Source organism: Saccopteryx leptura, chromosome 2 (genome assembly GCF_036850995.1).
Source record: "Saccopteryx leptura isolate mSacLep1 chromosome 2, mSacLep1_pri_phased_curated, whole genome shotgun sequence".
NCBI classification, from domain to species: domain Eukaryota; kingdom Metazoa; phylum Chordata; class Mammalia; order Chiroptera; family Emballonuridae; genus Saccopteryx; species Saccopteryx leptura.
This window is the reverse complement of record NC_089504.1, coordinates 153,666,707-153,684,818: the sequence shown is the minus strand read 5'-3', so window position 1 is coordinate 153,684,818 and position 18,112 is coordinate 153,666,707. Positions and strand designations below refer to the sequence as shown.

Below are 18,112 nucleotides of genomic sequence, written 5' to 3'. Positions count from 1 at the left end.
TGAGTCCCAGCTCCCATTTGTTAGCACTGGAATTAGGCATACCTGCCTCCTAGGGCTGCTGCGAGAAAGGATGGGGATAATATGCTGGACTCACGGTAAGGGTCCCATAAATCTTCATTCTTTCAGTTCTTTCCTCTTAATGGAACTTGAGGATGAATTACCTCCTGACTCTGGCTCAGCCAAGTGTGTCACGGATATACAGACAGTGAGATAATTAATTACACATAATTAGCAATCAATTTCATGCAGATTTATCATGACGTCTGTGTTGATCTCTATTTGAATTTGCTTTTTGTTTTGTTAAATGCCATATTTAATGCTGAAAAGCCTAGGCAAAGTAAAGAAATATTAATATAGGACAAATGACTGTTTTTCTACTTAAATCCACCCTAACCTTTTTAAGACTTTGGTATTAGGGAGGCAGCCTTATCACTTTACTCCTCTGTTTTAGGAGGAGCCCTTTAACAGACTGATGAAGGTATATTTTGTTTTCAGTGTTCCTCTAAACTTTTATGTCGCTGTTACTCTGTTTTTGTCTTTTCACTTCCCTACTAACCCAGTCACAGCACTGTGCACATTTATGATTCATTTGGTTTTATCAGGGGAAGTAACTCTCCTTTCTCTTTTTGTACAAAAGTAATATATACTCACTGTAAGGAAAAACCACCTACATATCATCTGTTGTTACATTAATATTATTAATATTATCCCTGATCTCCATATTCACTGTGAGAGGCAGAGAAGGAGCTGTTACCATCCCCACACCACTGACGGTGACAAAGAAGACACTGACTACTAACTTTGTTAAGTATCTGCGTGCCCAACACTGTTCTGAATGCTTTATTATCCATATTAACTCAGCTTTATTTTTCCATTTTAGCACTTACACCTGCCACACTATTAACGCACAATTATTTGTTACGGTCTGTTTCTCCTCACTAGAATATAAATGCCTTGAGTGGAAGTATATGGTCTACTTTTATTCACAGGTATAGCTAAAAGTGCCTGGCACTGTAGTGGGCACTGCATGATTGTTGAATAAACAGTCTTTGTAACAATGTGGGTGGGCCTCATCCAATCCATTGAGAGGTTAAAGAGAATAAAAGGGCTGAGTAAAAGAAGAGACTGTGCTTTCTCTGACTCTGTTTGAATGAGACATTATCTTCTCCTGCTTTGGATTTGAACTTGGGCTAGAACTTATACCATTGGCTCTCCTGGTTCTTTCTTAGGCCTTTGGACTTGAATCAGAATTATAATATGGCTCTCTAGTTCTTTGACTGTATCCATCTCCCCCTTTCTCTCCCCCCCCATATATAATATATACATAATATATATATTTATATAATATATAAATATATTTCCATCCCATTGATTCTGGAGAACACAGACCAATGCCCAGATTGGCTAAATGACTTAAATACAAGTTTCAAATACAAGTTTGTTGATTGCCAGTCTAGTTATTTTTGTTTCTTATAGCACAATATTCTCCCTATTTTCTTAATCCCCTTTTGGTTCTCTTTCAAAAGTTAAACTCAAAAGAAGTCAGTGGATTAGACTCAGAAAGGGAGTCCAGGGATCTTGGTTCACCCTTTAACTTTTTAGTCCAATGAATTCCATCTGCTGGGTCATTAAGATCAACATTTCCAAGAAGTCAGGTTGCCACTGAAGCACAGGTTCAATTTTTCACCTATGTTTTTGTTAAAGCGACGAATGCCATTGACTCTAAAAAACACATGTGAGTAGGTGAGAAACTGCTTACGTGCTTTGTGTTGTTAGGGTGGTATTAATATTTAGAGATCTTTGCTAGAGAATGGTTTCCCAAAACTATGGCACTAGAGATGAAATGACGGTAAAGGGCACGGGCTCTGCGCCTGGACTTGAGCTCCCACTCTACTATTTCCTGAGTGACCTGGGGCAACTCTCCAAGCCTTAGTGTCCTTTACTGTAAAATAGGAATAATGACAGTAACTACCTCACAGAGAGGCGTTGAGGATTGTGTGAGAAAATGCAAGTAATGTGCTTCGCAAAATAACGAACACACACATAATAAGCATGCATTAATGTTAGCTACTCTGACAGGCATGGCTAGTTACCTACAAATACCTCCCCTTCTCTCTCAAAGTCAGAGTTCCCAGTTTTTAACTGGTTAGCAATGAGCTGGCCAGCTAAAACACTCTACTTCCCAGGTGTGTGCAGCCTGATGGGACCATGTTCTAAGATCTGGTCAAGGAGACGTTAGGTAAGTGTTATATGCAACTTTCATAAAGTCTCCTTAAAAAACAGGGAACCTACCCTTCTTTCTTTTCTCTATTTCAAGAATGCAGATGTAATGGCTGGAGCTCTAGGAACCAACTTGAATTATAAGGAGAAAGCTTACAGTTAGGAGCCTGATTGTAGATGGTCTTCTTTAACCTCCATACCAGCCCTGGGCTGACAATCTCTGAACTTCTTTTATGTGAGAGACACTACAAACCTCTATTTTGAATATGCCACTATTCTGAGTTCCTGTTGCTCAAAGCCAAACTCATCCTAACTGCTGTGGTTGGCACTTGTGGTCCAAGAATTCTTTTGGAGGCCTGATAAAAATTTGAGGCCCTGCTTCTGCAAATACAGGCAAAGTTGAGGCAAAAATACAGAAACCCTTCCTCCTCTTTCAAACGGCACTCTGTTGCCACCATCCTCTTTTCCCTGCAGAGAAGTCCTGATGCACACAGCCTATATTAAAAGAATCCAGCTAGACCAGGCAGTGGCGCAGTGAATAGAGCGTTGAACTGGGACGTGGAGGACCCAGGTTTGAAACCCTGAGGTCACCGGCTTCAGCACGAGCTCATCCAGCTTCAGTGTGGGACCAAAGACATGACCCCATGGTCACTGGCTTAAGCCCAAAGGTTGCTGGCTTGAAGCCCAAGGTCACTTGAGTCACTCTGTCTACTGTAGCCCCCTGGTCAAGGCACATATGAGAAAGAAATCAATGAACAACTAAGAAGCCGCAACAAAGAATTGATGCTTCTCATCTCTCTCCCTACTTATCTGTCCTCTCTCTGTCAAAAAAAAAAAAAAAAAAAAAGAATCCAAAAAAATCTGGTTTACACTAAGGTATAATGACCATAGAGTATCTCTTCCTATTTTTCCTGGGTATTTATATTTTAGGACAAAGCTTTCAGATATAATGTATGGAATAATCAATCAATAGGCCTATGGGAGAAATATTTTTGGGTAAAGAAGTCCACATAAAAGGCTGCTGCCCACCACTAAGGTTGACTATAATTTAGTACAGAGCTCTCCACTGTTATAAGAAAATTCATGTACTCAGAATGTCCACTTTCAACTCCTGAGGAACATGCAGGACTAAAGGGAAGGAGCGAATATCTGTCTGAAAAGGCAATAAAATAGCATCCTCGATTCCCAGAGGCTACTTATTTTAACCTGTTACTTCAGTAATTACTACTGCACTGTAAGTTGTACAAAATTCTATGCAGAATACAACTCAGAAGGTTATTTGTTCATAACCAGTCAATGGTTAAATAAGGAACCAAAACTACATTCTCCCAACTCTTGGTCCACTGCTCAAATACTCCTCAGCTTTTCTCATTTTCTGAATGTAAATTCAGTATTTATAATAAATAGATTTCATTTGAATAGGACAGAATTTGTATATATGAATTTAAAGTGTAAGAGAAATCAGACTTATCTTCTCTTAGAGTAAAAAGTTTGTGTGTGTGCATGTGTGTAATATGAAGGTCTTTCCCTATGAAACATGACCTCTGACCTTGGCTGAGCACGCTCTCTGGTTAAAATAATTTTTTTTTTTTGTATTTTTCTGAAGCTGGAAATGGGGGAGGCAGTCAGACAGACTCCCGCATGCGCCCGACAGGGATCCACCCGGGATCCTCACCAAGGGGCGATGCTCTGCCCATCTGGGGTGTCGCTCTGTCGCAACCAGAGCCATTCTAGCGTCTGAGGCAGAGGCCACAGAGCCATCCTTAGCGCCCGGGCAAACCTTGCTCCAGTGCGGCTGCGGGAGGGGAAGAGAGAGACAGAGAGGAATGGGGGGGGAGGGATGGAGAAGCAGATGGGCGCTTCTCCTGTGTGCCCTGGCCAGGAATCGAACCCGGGACTCCTGCACGCCAGGCCGACGCTCTACCACTGAGCCAACTAGCCAGGGCCAAAATAAATTTTTTCCCCCAAGAATTCAAAGTGCTATAGACTACCTAATGAAAAACTCATTGCTTGTCCCTTCTACCCCTTAATTCCTCAACTGATTCTGAGAGGTTAAATGACTGACAGGGTCATTCAAACTCTGTTGGTCATTTCTAGAACCTGGCTCCTTCAGGCTTTCAGACTAATACTGATGAGAGTTTCAAGAAAGTGCCAGCTTACTTGATTCAAGTAGCAGTCTGCTAAATGTCTAAACCCACTTGATAGAATAAATCCAGGAATAATTTCACTATACACATCTCTCATTGAGATAAAATTTTCATAACATTCTATTGAATTTTCATATTCAATGATCAAGTTTATTATTGCCACTATTGTTTTGACTAGTACTACTAGTTTCCGACCAGAATCAACAGGCTCTTGTCTCTGATGTCATGACAACCATCAGACTTATTTTTTAAACAAAGCCCAAGCAAAAGGAACCACAAGGAAAGTGCCAAGAAGCCCTCATCTTAAAATAGTTCAATAGAAGATGATATAGCATTTCTTTTCTGGAAGTCTCAGAGGCACAATTCTCATTTAACTTTTAATTTCTAAATCCAAAATTTCTAGAAATGGTTCATATCTTAGGTTATCAGAAATTAATAAATCACAAGCTAATAAATGGCCTTTATCATTAAAAACTCTCTTTCATTAGGTATTTTTTAAAATACGACCTTATAACATGAGACTTTTGCATATACCTACAATGAAAAGTTTCTGAAGGAGGGCCTGACTGGTGGTGGTGCAGTGGATAGGGTGGGATGCTGAGGTCCCGGGTTCGAAACCCTGATGCCACCAGCTTAAGCACAGGCTCAACCTGCTTGAGCGCAGGCTCACCATCTTCAGCATGAGGTCCCCAGCTTGAGGTTGGGCTCTTAGACATGACCCCATGGTTGCTGGCTTAAGCAAGGGGTCACTGGCTTGCCTGAAGGCCCCCACCCCATCAAGGCACATATGAGAAATAATTAATAAACAACTAAAGTGCCACAACTACAAGTTGATGATTCTCATTTCCCTCCCTTCCCGTTTCTCTCTCTCTTGCTAAAAAACAATACTTAAAAATAAGTTTCTGAAGAAGAAACTGGGCCTGACCGGTGCGGGCGCAGTGGATAACGCTGAGGGTGCCAGTTTGAAACCCGGGGCCTGCCTGGTCAAGGCACCTACAGGAAGCAACTACTATGAGTTGATACTTCCTGCTTCTCCCTCCTCTCTTTCATTCTCTCTTTCTCTCTTCTCTCTAAAAAAGTTAATAAATTATAAAAAAAGGAGGAACTAACACACAGAAACTGTCACTTAAATTCATAAGTACAAGTGTAGCAGATGTGCTACATAAAAATATAAATGTATCACACATATACAAAAAATTAGAAAGTAAATTTTATAAGAATACCACTCATTTCATAAATGTTTAAGATTATGGGTTCTTTTAATTAGCAAGTATCAATGGAGCATTAGAAACAATTTAATTCACAAAACTGCATTTTACACACATAGCTTTTTAGGAACAAATTGAATTTGTAAATCAAGAAACATTTTAATACTAAGTTTCAGGTTTAATTTGCCTGTAAGGAAAAATTCAAATAATCTTGTGTAATGAAAATGCAAATATCTATAGTTAGAACAAATTAGTATTAGTCATTTCTCATTATGTTATTCTCTCTTATAAAATAAAAAGTCATAAAATTTCTCCAGAAGGAATTTGCATTTAATAAGATGATCATTAAATGTAAAACATATTATACAGGCATATGACTAATTCCAACTTGCAACCTCATTGGTTTTGGTTTTCTTAATAAAATAATCTTAAATTATTTAATCTCTTGTGATTATATGTAGTAGCCTGAATAAAATTTAAATTCAGAAAATCAAATTATTGACAAAAAAAGATATATCCCCCCCAAATAATTTTAATATAGTAAGTCATTAACCAAACAACTTAACTGAAATTGGGGGAAAAAATTAAAGTACCAGAATAAAGCAACTCTAAATTTCTCAAGTCCCAGAATAACTAATTTAAGAATGGTAACAATTTAAAACAAAATACTTGGGATTGAATATATGTACAGATTACGTATAATCCAACCAATTAAAAACATGTATTGGAGCACCTATAATCTAGTTTCTTTCTTTCTTTTTTAAGATTCTATTTCTTGATTTAGGGAGTGTGGGGCGCTTGAGAAGTATCAGCTCATAGTTGCTTCACTTTAGTTGTTCACTGATTGCTTCTCATATGTGCTTTGACGGGGCAAGCCCGAACCAGTGACCTCAGCATACCAGGTTGATGCTCCATCCACTGTGCCATCAGACCAGGCTAATCTAGTTCCTTAAAGTGTGATAACTGTATATACATATTTATTTGAATAGTCTCCCCAAATTGAGAGAGAGCAGCAAAAGACTATAGCAGTGTGCATCTATCCACTTGGTTCATTTCAACTGGACAACGATCCATCAGTGCCCTTGCTTGGAATGAGTTATAATAAAAGCAGTATTTGGCCCTGGCCAGTTGCTTCAATGGTAGAGTACTGGCCTGGCATGTGGATGTCCTGGGTTTGACTCCCGATTAAGGCACACAGGAAAAGCATCCATCTGCTTCTCTACCCTTCCCTATCTTGCTTCTCTCTTTCTCTTCCCCCTTCAGCAGTGAGGACTCAGTTGAAGTCCTTGACACCCTGGGCATTGAGAATGGCTCCATGGCCTCTGCCTCAGGCATTAAGAAGAGCTTGGTTCCTGAGCAATGGAGCAACACCCCAGATGGGCAGAGCATCACCCCCTAGTAGGCTTGCCAGGTAGATCCTAGTCAGGGCACATGCAGGGGTCTGTCTCTGCCTCCCTTCCTCTCACTGAATGAAAAAAAAAACCCTCAGTATTTCTGCAAACCATAATTCTAAATCAAAGATTCTTGCAAAAGAAATATTATGTGCTTACCGTATACAGCTCATTAAGAACCTTCATTAAATCCTCATGAAGCTGGAATGCAATCTCCTTACTCTGTAATTAAGACGTTAAGAAAGAATATTTAGAAATGTAATAGAAAACTTGTTTCTAAATTTTTTATATCTTAAGAAGTCCACTGACTAAAGATAAAATAATACAGTATATAACACAACAGAAGGATGGCATGTCAATAAAATAAACCTCTTTGACCAAATGGTTCCTTCAAAATCCTACATATATGCGCCAAGGGTCACCACAGGCTGGACAGAGGCAAACAAGTGATTGAACAATCTGAATGGCTCTCCCAACATCTAAATCAGAATTCATCAAAAAGAGAGAGAAAAGGTAAGCAGGATGAAGCATCATGTTTGCTCAGAAGTTGAGTTGCAGAACTAATGTCATTAAAAGATGCATTCCTGCATCCCATCTCCCACATTGGTATCATCCAAAGGAGTTTTGCAGTCTGAGTCCCAAAAAGCTAAGTTAAAAACCAAATGGCATATTAAGCCTTTCTTTTCAAAATAACTATTTGACTGGCTACAATTTTAAGAAAGCACTTTCAAAGCAATGAGAGGGTAAGGCCACTTAATGGTCCACATACTTTTGCCTCTGTTTTTATTGAAATTACTTTCTTTTTAAAAAAACAATTTAATTTATTCATTTATTTTAGGGGGTGGGAGAGATAGAGAAAGAAACATCGATTTGTTGTTCCACTTATTCATGCATTCATTGGTTGATTCTTGTATGTGCCCTGACTTGGGATGGAAGCCACAACCTTAGTGTATTAGAATGATGCTCTAGCCAACTGAGCTACCTGGCTAGGGCTATAATTATTTTCTTTCAGACATAAAAGAATTTAAGTCTTGTACTCAGTTGGTAAATAATAACATTTAAAATAGTCTTCCCTTGGTGAATTTTGAGAGCTTGGAAGAGAAATATCTGAATATTTTTTCAGCCAAATGTGTAAGCAATTTTATTGGAAATCATATATCCAAATTTATTTTTTCTGCTTTGGGTTCATTATATAAGTCAATCATAGAGAATGGAAAAAAAGATGTGTAGAATGGCTTAATTTATAGTTTGAGACAGTAACAACAACCAGTGGTTCCTTTATGTGTCTGCCGCTGGACTGTCGGGACGAGGGCTAAGGGCCATATCTTCATCAGCCTTTCGACCCTGGGGTCCTACACTGTGCTTGGGCACCAGGCCAGGCCCAGGGTGAGGCAAGTGAGGCAGGTAGGGCGTGGAATTGAAGGAGGCACTCACTCTACCCCTAGTCCAGGTCCTGCTTGGACACATAAGAAGCTTCCAATAAAAACTTGCTAAGTGAATCTGTAAACGAGCTGAAATACTGTGTTTGTGTAATAACTGAAGTCATTACCATAATGGCTGAAAGCGCGTAAGAGGGCAGAAAGCAAAGGCCCACAGACCATTCTTAAGAAAACATTAGGACCACAATGAAACACAGTTCAGCTGTGAACACAAGGCCATGGGGTCAGGCCTCCCTCAAAAAAGGCCAAATGTGATGAAGCAAAATTTGTGGAACATAAAAATAAAAGAGTGTGTGGGAAGATGACATCAGAGCCGTATCTAAATCTGGAGAAATTCAAATTCATTTGTGATAAAGAGTACTGCTGTTCATCATGCTCCAGCAGCTTCTAAAAATCTCTAAATTGGAATTAGAGATTATGTTTATTTACTGTGTCCCTGATATGTGAAAAGGGTTCAGAATCACTCAAGAATGAAAGTCACAAGTGAGCAAATGAAGCCAAGTGAAACTCATTTTATTTTCCCTAAATCTTGGTTATTCTGACCGTATATATTACACTACAGTCTCCTATGGCTTCAGCTTGGTGTTATTTTAATATCAAATTTCATTCAAGGATCTGGGCCACCAATCCAGAACTCTCTAATGGGATCAAAGGCCAGCAAGGACTGGGCTCAGCTGCCTGTCCTTCAGGAAGCAAGTCCAAAAAGAAAATATTTTTTGGTGAAGACTTTAGAACAAAAACAAAAACAAAAATGCTTAAGGTTCAATTAGCTTCAAGCTAAGAATATTCAGGATCAGATTAAAGATTTAGGTTTGGATGATAAGGGCAGTCCAAACTATCCTATACAATATATCTTAGAATAAACAGGAAGATTCTCTGTATATTTTAGATTTTACAAGAATTCAGGTAATAAGGTAGAAGGAATCTACCATAGACCAAGTACTCTGCTGAGGAGACTTACACTTTTCTTACACCTTTCCCCAGAGGTTCTGAACTATAAAAAATTTGTACAGAAGCAATATAGCATAATGCTTAAAAGGATTCTGGAATCAAAATGCCTGGGTTTGAAGTCTCAAAGACTTGGGATTCCCCTGGACTTCAGTTTCCAGATCTGTAAAATGAACAGTCCTTGCACCTATCTCGTAGGGTCAATGAAAGCAGTAAGCAGAAGACACATACACAGCACTCAGAATGGTACCTAGCACACAGTAAACATCCCATAAATGTTATCTTTATTTATTTTTTCCTACCGACACTGTTTATAAAGGCAACTCCCTTGAATGAAAAGGTTACATCGTGTTTTTCTTTCTTTTGGTCACTATGGACACTTAATTCCATTGATTCCCCATAGGAAGTGCTTGGCTGATACAGGTTGACTTGATTTGAAATCCCTCCCTATTGCTCTGGCCTCAGACCCCCTCCAAGTGACTCCTGATTTGGAAAGGCCCCAGGATCGTGCTCCAGCCTTCGGGCATTTCTTACATCCCTACTTCCTTGCTGTATTGTACACTGAATTTACCTGTCTTCCATTTTCATGGGGGCCCTATTACTAGTGGTTCTAGATGAATTTAGCCAACATCTACTAGGAAATGGACAGATCCAGAGCTGACTATCAAGCCTATTTCCAATTGCTTATTAATATTGTCACTTTCATGTGTCAGATTCCTCAAGCCAGTGTGATGAAGATAAATATAACTCATGAAAGGGACCCTGAAGGAGCCAAGATCCAGTGGGAATTTTAGATTTTGTGAGAAGTTAGTGAGGAGTTAGTTCCTTATGGGTAGGTCTCCCGGATATCTTCATGACACGTTGTCACCAAAGTCTCTGCCTGTGTTAGCTCTGACTCTCAACCCAGACCCCCGTGATGTAGTAAATAACTTTGTTATCGACCTTTGTCTTCCCACCACCACTCCTTTTGTCTGCAAAGATTCTTAAAGAACTAGACTGTGCCCCGAAGCACTACCTCTTGTGACTACAGTGCGAAACATGAATCCACACACCCTCAGATTCAGATACTTGGCTGGACACATCACCATCCTACTCTGAGCCTGGGGTCATGGTCCCTGTCCTCCTGGCCCAGAAACAATGAAAGGATCATCTCACGCCAACCCCTGCCCCCTACTGCACACATATCTCCAATTTATTACAGGAACAGTGAAAAGCAATCCTTTCTACTAAATACTACTCTATGCCCCCCCCCCCCCCCAAGAAGCAATCTTAAACCAAAACACACCTGCTCAGGCACACAATACAATGGCTTTCCAGACTAATGGACTAAAAACCTCTCAATAAAAAATACTAGGATTATCAAAAGTCCATCAAAATTCAATAGGTTAAATATGCCTCTGGATTCTATTTCATTAAAATTTGAAAACAGTGAGAGCAGACCCTTGACCTTTCAACAAGAACTGCTGAGTAAGGAAAACAACACTAGCATTAAGTGAAGCAATCAATGTTCTCTTTGTACAAGAGAAAAAAGTAACTTTATGAAATAATATACTGTATGTTTGAAATAAAGTATTTTCTATGTTACTTGAGATTGGATGATTAAATTGACTTTTTCACAGAAAGAAGATTCCCTTAAATGGCTTCAGGAATGGAGTTGAAAAAGGGAAGAGGTTTTTTGGGTTTTTTTCCCCCATTAATACAAGCCTTGCTCAAATGCTGGTAAAACTTCTGATGCATTGCAATTGCAATAGGATTCTGGGAGTCTTACCCAGAAGGAAGAAAAATGGTTAGAACTTCCATTCAGTTGACATTTATTAAACGTCTCCGATGCATAAACCTAGAGTTGAATACAGGCCTATTTCCAACTGTTTACGGTTGTCACTTTGATATTTTAGATACCTCAAACTTAAGTACAAAATTAATAGTCCCCAAGTTTTTTACCTTTTTCTATTATAAAAACAAATTAAGCATATTAAAGAATTTTGGGGGGAAAAAAGAGAAAGACAAAACCACCACCATTGTGATTTAATGCATTTCTTTCAAGTTTATCTAAACATAGGTATGAGTTGTAATCATTCTATAACAACAAAGTATATTTTCTACTCTTTGTTTCAGTTACCATAAAATGTTCCATGTCTTTATATAAATTTCCAGAGCCATCATTGTAATTGGATTCATAAAGAACTACCCAGGGAACGTATATTAAACATTTTTCTATTATGGCTTCCAATATTCCCACTCTTTCCCACTAATCATTCAATTATTTACTTATTCATTCAATTTCACAAATATGTTTTAACACTCTGAAGTATTATCACAAATGCTGATCTCAGGCTTATCTTGCATTTTCTGTTGTTTCCTTAATATAAATTCTGACATGAAATTACTAGGATAAAAGTATTGAAATTTTTTAGGCCCTGGTTGGTTGGCTCAGTGATGGGAGTGTCAGCTGGTGTGTGGATGTACTGGGGTTGATTCCCAGGCAGAGTACACAGGAGAAGTGAACATCTGCTTATCCACCCCTCCCCCTCCACTTTCTCTCTCTCTTCCCCTCTTACAGCCATGGCTTGATTGGTCTGAGCTCATTGGACCTGGGTGCTGAGGATGGCTCCTTGGAGCCTCTTCCTTGGGTGCTAAAAATAGCTTGTTTGCAAGCATGGCCCCAGATGGGAAGAGCATTGGCACCAGGCAGGGGTTGCCAAGTGGATCCCAGTTGGGATGCATGCAGGATTCTCTCTGTCTTCTCTCCTCTCCTTGTAAAAGAATAAAAAAAAAATTAACAGTTTTAAGACCCTTAATACATACTATAAGGTTTTTAAAAAGGTTCTAATACATTTATATTTCTTATAGTCTCATGGAAGTCATAATCTGGGGTTCATCCCCTTGAAGGAGAAGTCAACAATCCTACCTATTCTGGCTGACCCATTTTGCTGTATGTCATTAGAATTAAAAAAAAAGAAAAAGAATCAAATTATGTCTTTTCTCCGATTTAAAAGCCATCACACACTTGCTATATTTTTTTCAGAATAAATTTTTTTTTGAGAGAGAGAGAATGATAGAGGGGGAGGAAAGAGATGAGAAGCATCAACTGGTAGTTGCGGCACTTTAGTTGTTCAGTGACCTTGAATGAACATGCCTTGACCAGGCGGCTCCAGCCAGTGACCTTGGGATCATGTGGATAATCTTGCACTCAAGCAGCAACCTGGGGGGGGGGGGTCCTTAAACCTGCAACCTGTGTCCCAGGTCTATGCTATCTCCACTGCACCACCACTGGTCAGGCAGAGTTTAATTTTTTTTTTTTTATTCATTTTAGAGAGGGAGAGAGAAAGACAGAGAGAGAGAGAGAGAGAGAGAGAGAGGAGAGAGAGACAGGGGGGAGGAGCTGGAAGCATCAACTCCCATATGTGCCTTGACCAGGCAAGCCCAGGTTTCGAACCGGCGACCTCAGCATTTCCAGGTCGACGCTTTATCCACTGCACCACCACAGGTCAGGCCGAGTTTAATTTTTTTAATCACCCATAATTTCCCCTATCTAACTTCTTTGCTTTACATCCCACAAATCTCCAACCATATCCTGTAGTCTCATCATAAACCATTAACTTGCAGGTCTCTGCTTTGCCCAAGCCATCCCCTCTGCTGGGACTCTACTTCCTTCTTTTGCCTGGTACAATCCTACATGTTACTCTGTGGAAAACTTTCTTATAACTCTGCCTTGAGCCCTAAATAAAAAAAAAAAATTACACCCTCCTTTCTTTATCATTTCATAATACATTATCCATTTATCACCACTCCTGGGCTCTATAATTTAGTGGTTAGGAGTTTAAACTTTAAAATATAACAGCCTGTTTTCAAACTACCTTATGATAGTCTGTGTATCAGTTAAATCATTTTGTGAGACCTCAGTTATTTCAATGGCAAAGGGAGACGTCAATACTCTGTATGTCCCAGTTTTATTGGGGCGGTCCTTCTGAGACACTTAACACAGGACCTGGCACAGGGAGTGTTAAACTGATGCTACCCATTAGTATTATGCCCCTCACATTTCTTTCTTCATAAACAGAGTTTGAGAGCACGGGGTCCATCCTAATCATCCTTGCATTCCCAGGGCTGCTTTGGTACCTGGCATAGGAGATGATCCATGTTTGTTGAATTAAGGGGACTCACAGCTGAGTAAGGCATGACCCTCCAGAGACCACTGTCACAGTGGAGCCAGCCGTGCCCAACCAGCTTTCACTAGCGAGCACCAGGACAAGCGCAGCACTCATGGGTCTTGGCCAGGATGTCCATTCTCTCCCAGAAAGGAGAGAAAGAAGGGCAGAACAAAGAGCATAGTAATACAGCCACATGTGAGTACAGTGAGCACTCAATCAAGTGATCTCTGTGGTTGGGTTAAATGACCAATTCAGAGGGCATCTGGCCTGACAGAGGTATTTTTTTTAAAGTAAATCTATTGTGATGACCAGTTAAGAAGTCCTGACCTTATCCTGAATCAGAGTGGGAGGAAGGGACAAAAAGGAAAGCCACATTAAATATTTAATGAGAGGGTTTCAAATGATATTAGTGTCTCATGCTTGTTGAGTTTTGGATGTAGATCCTGTTTAAAGGAGTCAGGCCATCCTCCCCCAGTATGTGTGCTTTTAAGTCCAAAGCACATGTTGATCTGTCTTCCCTTAAATTCATGTAAACTGTGAAGACAGTTAACAGCATCCCCCAAAATGCCTAATGGAGAAAGCTGGGTTGGGTTTAATGGCCTGAACCAAACTTCTGGATAATATTTATAGTGCTTCTGCACAGTTCCCTTCTGTCTATCAAGGGACATGATTCTGTACCTATTACAGTAGCTAGCTAAATATCAGCACATGGAATTCGCCTCATAGTCTGCTTCCTTCCCCAAAAGAAAAATAATATCATTTCAGACAAAACTCTGTACTACTAGAAAACGTGGAAAAATTATAAAGAATCATAATTCTTTTTTTGAAACAAGAACCAAAGCTTCATTTTTGAAATAATAAAACTTAATTTATTTTTATTTTTACTTTTTTTATTTTCCTGAAGCTGGAAATGGGGAGGCAGTCAGACAGACTCCCGCATGTGCCCGACTGGGATCCACCTGGCATGCCCACCAGGGGGCGATGCTCTGCCCATCTGGGGCATCACTCTGTTGCAACCAGAGCCATTCTAGCGCCTGAGGCAGAGGCCACAGAGCCATCCTCAGCGCCCGGGCCAACTTTGCTCCAGTGAAGCCTCGGCTGTGGGAGGGGAAGAGAGAGATAGAGAGGAAGGAGAGGGGAGGGGCTGGAGAAGCAGATGGGTGCTTCTCCTGTGTGCCCTGGCGGGGAATCGAACCCGGGACCACTGCACACCAGGCTGACGCTCTACCACTGAGCCAACTGGCCAGGGCCAAAACTTAATTTTAAAGAAAATATCGGGGGCACCTCCTAGAATATTTACTGAAGTAACTGCTCAGCAGACGTGGCATTTGGAATCCAGGAAAAAGGTCTGTGGTGGCTGTGTTCAGCCGTGAGTAAACAATCTGAAAGAAGCAAAGTCACTCATCACCTCTCAGGGGCAAACAGCACTTGAACAGACAGGTTAAGTAACTCACAACTGAGATTTAAAATCCTATAGGGAATAAAGTAGATGACACAACTATTTCCATTTTCAGCTTGCATTTCCTTAACTCTTTAAGAAACATTTTTCATGCTAGGGCTGCTTCTCTACTCAAAACGGTGGCACAATAGGAATTACCTTTTTGGAGCCGCTAAACGAATAATCACTTGCAGTGGCTGATGGAAACAAATTCACCCAATTAAAATCAAAATGTATGAGGAAACTCTCGTTCACACTGTAATATAATTTAAAATATCAGAAATATATTTCCAGGCCATTTTTTTTCAATATGCTAAACTTTACAAAAATTTAATAACAGCTTTACTGACAATATTCCCATAATAATATGTTTTCTTTAGAAGAGTGATTTTTTAACCGGTTTGCTGCAAGAATGTTTAAAACATGCAATTCCTGACTAGTTAGGGGCATTGACTTCTTTTCCCTTAGACTGTCAAATAAAGAAATGACAATGGCAAATGCAACAATAGCTCAGTGTGAATGAATTAAAATTATACCTATTTTTTTGTTTGTCAGATCGGCAAAAAGTACACTATACTTTTTGGTGTGCCAAGAATTTTAGTAATTACTTTATGTGCATTGTGAGATGAAAAAGGTCAAAAATCACTGCTTTAGTAGATGAACCTGAGTTGAGTATTTTATCATGAGTGCCAACTATCTTTCCCTTCACTGACTGAAATCCTAGGCTACACTGCTCCCCAGCGTGACAAAAGCGTACATCTATGGCATGGCTTGTTGGGGCTATAAATATAGTCTGTGGTGAGGCAAACTAGACCATGTGGTATAGAAAACCCATGATTTTAGTCTCTAACACTGCAATAAGAAAAATCCAGGGACTGTTTACAAAAGCAAATTGATAAGTGAGAGATTTGCTCATTTACAAGTCATCCATCGAATTAGTAAGCAAAAGGCAGAGATTCTTGAGATATTGATAAAAGTTCATTCATTCACATTCTCACCCACACATTCCCTCATTCATTCTACCAGTTTTTAGGAGTACCTTCTAGGTGTCAAAGATAGAAAAGTGGCCTTATAGTCCAGTGAGAGAGGTAAAGAAAATAATTTCTCTCTTTTTCCTTTTTATTTTTTTAAATTTTAAGTGAGAAGAGGGGAGATAGAGAGACAGACTCCCACATGTGCCCCAACCAGGATCCACCTGGCAACACCCCTCAGGGGCCAATGCTCAATTGAATCAACAAAGGTATCCTCAGTGCCTGAGGCCAACAATCAAACCAATCATGCCACTAGCTGCAAGAGGGGAAAGGAGGGAAAAAGAAGAGGGAGAGAAGGGACAGGGAGAGAAAAGCAGATGGTTGCTTCTTATGTGTGCCCTGATTGGGGATCAAACCAGGGATCGAAACTGGGATGTCCACACGCCTGGCCAACGCTCTATCCACTGAGCAAACTGGCCAGGTCCAAGAATCAAAATTCTTGTACCACCTCCTCAACCTGCCTTTCTGGAACTCAGGTAACTGTTACCCCACTATGTATGTCTCACCATTCTATAGGCTACACTCCTCACCCCAGCTAGCTGTGTAACTGAGGTAAGCTTTTAGTCCAGGCATAAGAGGTGCCCTAATATATCTATACTATGAATTGAGTAGGTGTGGCCACCAAGAGCCTCACCTACACTCATCTTCTCAGAACACCAAGCCCTTCCCTTTCCTGTTCTTTCTGTATAGAAGAATGCACTTGCTCTAATTCTTCTGCAAATCTCACCAAGTTTTAAGACTTTAATCAAATGCCACTCTCTCTATGAAACCTTTCTCCATTTTCCTAGGCATATACATTACTCAATCCTCTGCACTCTTGTGGTCTTAGGCCCTTTCTTTGGAAGGGCAGTTACTGATTTATAATATAATTTTTACCTCCGCAATTATTTTCCTTTAATCAATTATAAGCTCTTTTGGGTACCAATTAAGGATTTGTGTCTTACTCACTTTTGTGACCTTAGCACTCATCATTGTATATGCCTGTCACATAATCATAATCAATAAAGGTTTGTTGAATGAATAATGAGATAAGATGTTTATTCTGTTTTGGAAAAGAAAGCTGATCTCAGTAATAATAAGCTTCAGGGAAAAAATGAAAATGGAAGGAAGGAAAATAAGTTACAGTAGATTTGTCAGGACTCTTCAGTGGAATTAAAAAATGTTGCCAAATAATAAAAGATAATTATTTTAGCAATTTCCATCTTTAGAGCTAAAGAAATGAAATTTTTACAGGTATGTTTATTCAAGCCAGTGCATTAGCCAATTATGATTCTCTGTTCAATTGCACCTATCAAATTTTAAAAAGTAAAAATGGTGCATGTATTTATTTACTGTCAATTATTGGACATTACTGGTTTTCTTCAATCTAAACAGTTAATATTTAAAAGAGAAATTATTGATTGATTTTTAGAGGGAGGAAGGGAGAGAGAAAGAGAGAGAAACATAAGTGTTGTTCCACTTATTTATCCATTCATTGGTTGACTCCCCCTGACAGGGGATTGAACCTGCAACCTTGGCATGTTGGGACAATGCTCCAACTGAGCTACCCAGCTAGAACCTCTTAATTTTTAATTTTTACAAATATTTATGTTGATCTGACAAAGTATTTAGTTGGTAAAATATCTGTTTATTTCTGTTTAACTACTTATCTAATAATAAGAAAATACTTTTTTCTTTGAGATTTAAAAGGTACTGAAATCAGTCTGACAGCATTTTCAGTACCTCATTACAATGGCATATTTTTGGGTTGCAGTAATTTAAGGTATCACACATGTTCCTTAATTCAAATATCTGCTATATAAGTAGGACCCCTTAATACGGTATTTATTGCAGCTGCTGAAAATCTTTTAGAGTCCTACATGTGGAATTAAACCTAGTCTTCAACTGATGAGAAACCCTGGCCAGCAACCCGAGTACTGCTTTCAGGTTGCTTTAAATGTTGATTTCAAATGCAGACATCTAGATGTATGGTAAGATGTTCTCCTCTCATCACTTCTTTTCTTAAGACTGCAATTTCCAGCCCTGGCCAGTTTGCTCAGTGGATACAGCGTCAGCACTGGGTGCTGAGGACAGCTCAGATGGTCCAAGTGTCAGTCTTACACACTGAGGATAGCTTGGTTGATTTGAGCATCAGCCCCA

At 39.6% G+C, this 18,112-nt stretch overlaps 1 protein-coding gene across 2 annotated transcripts in view; it reads right to left on the bottom strand.

Annotated features, from left to right (window-relative positions):
* The window catches only part of SRGAP1 (SLIT-ROBO Rho GTPase activating protein 1), a 316,835-nt gene that overhangs the window by 111,017 nt on the left and 187,706 nt on the right, over window positions 1-18,112 (bottom strand). For both annotated transcript variants that reach the window (XM_066369087.1, XM_066369088.1), the window contains exon 4: window positions 7,126-7,188. In XM_066369087.1, the coding sequence (XP_066225184.1) occupies window positions 7,126-7,188 (63 nt within the window). The remainder of the gene's footprint in view (window positions 1-7,125; window positions 7,189-18,112) is intronic.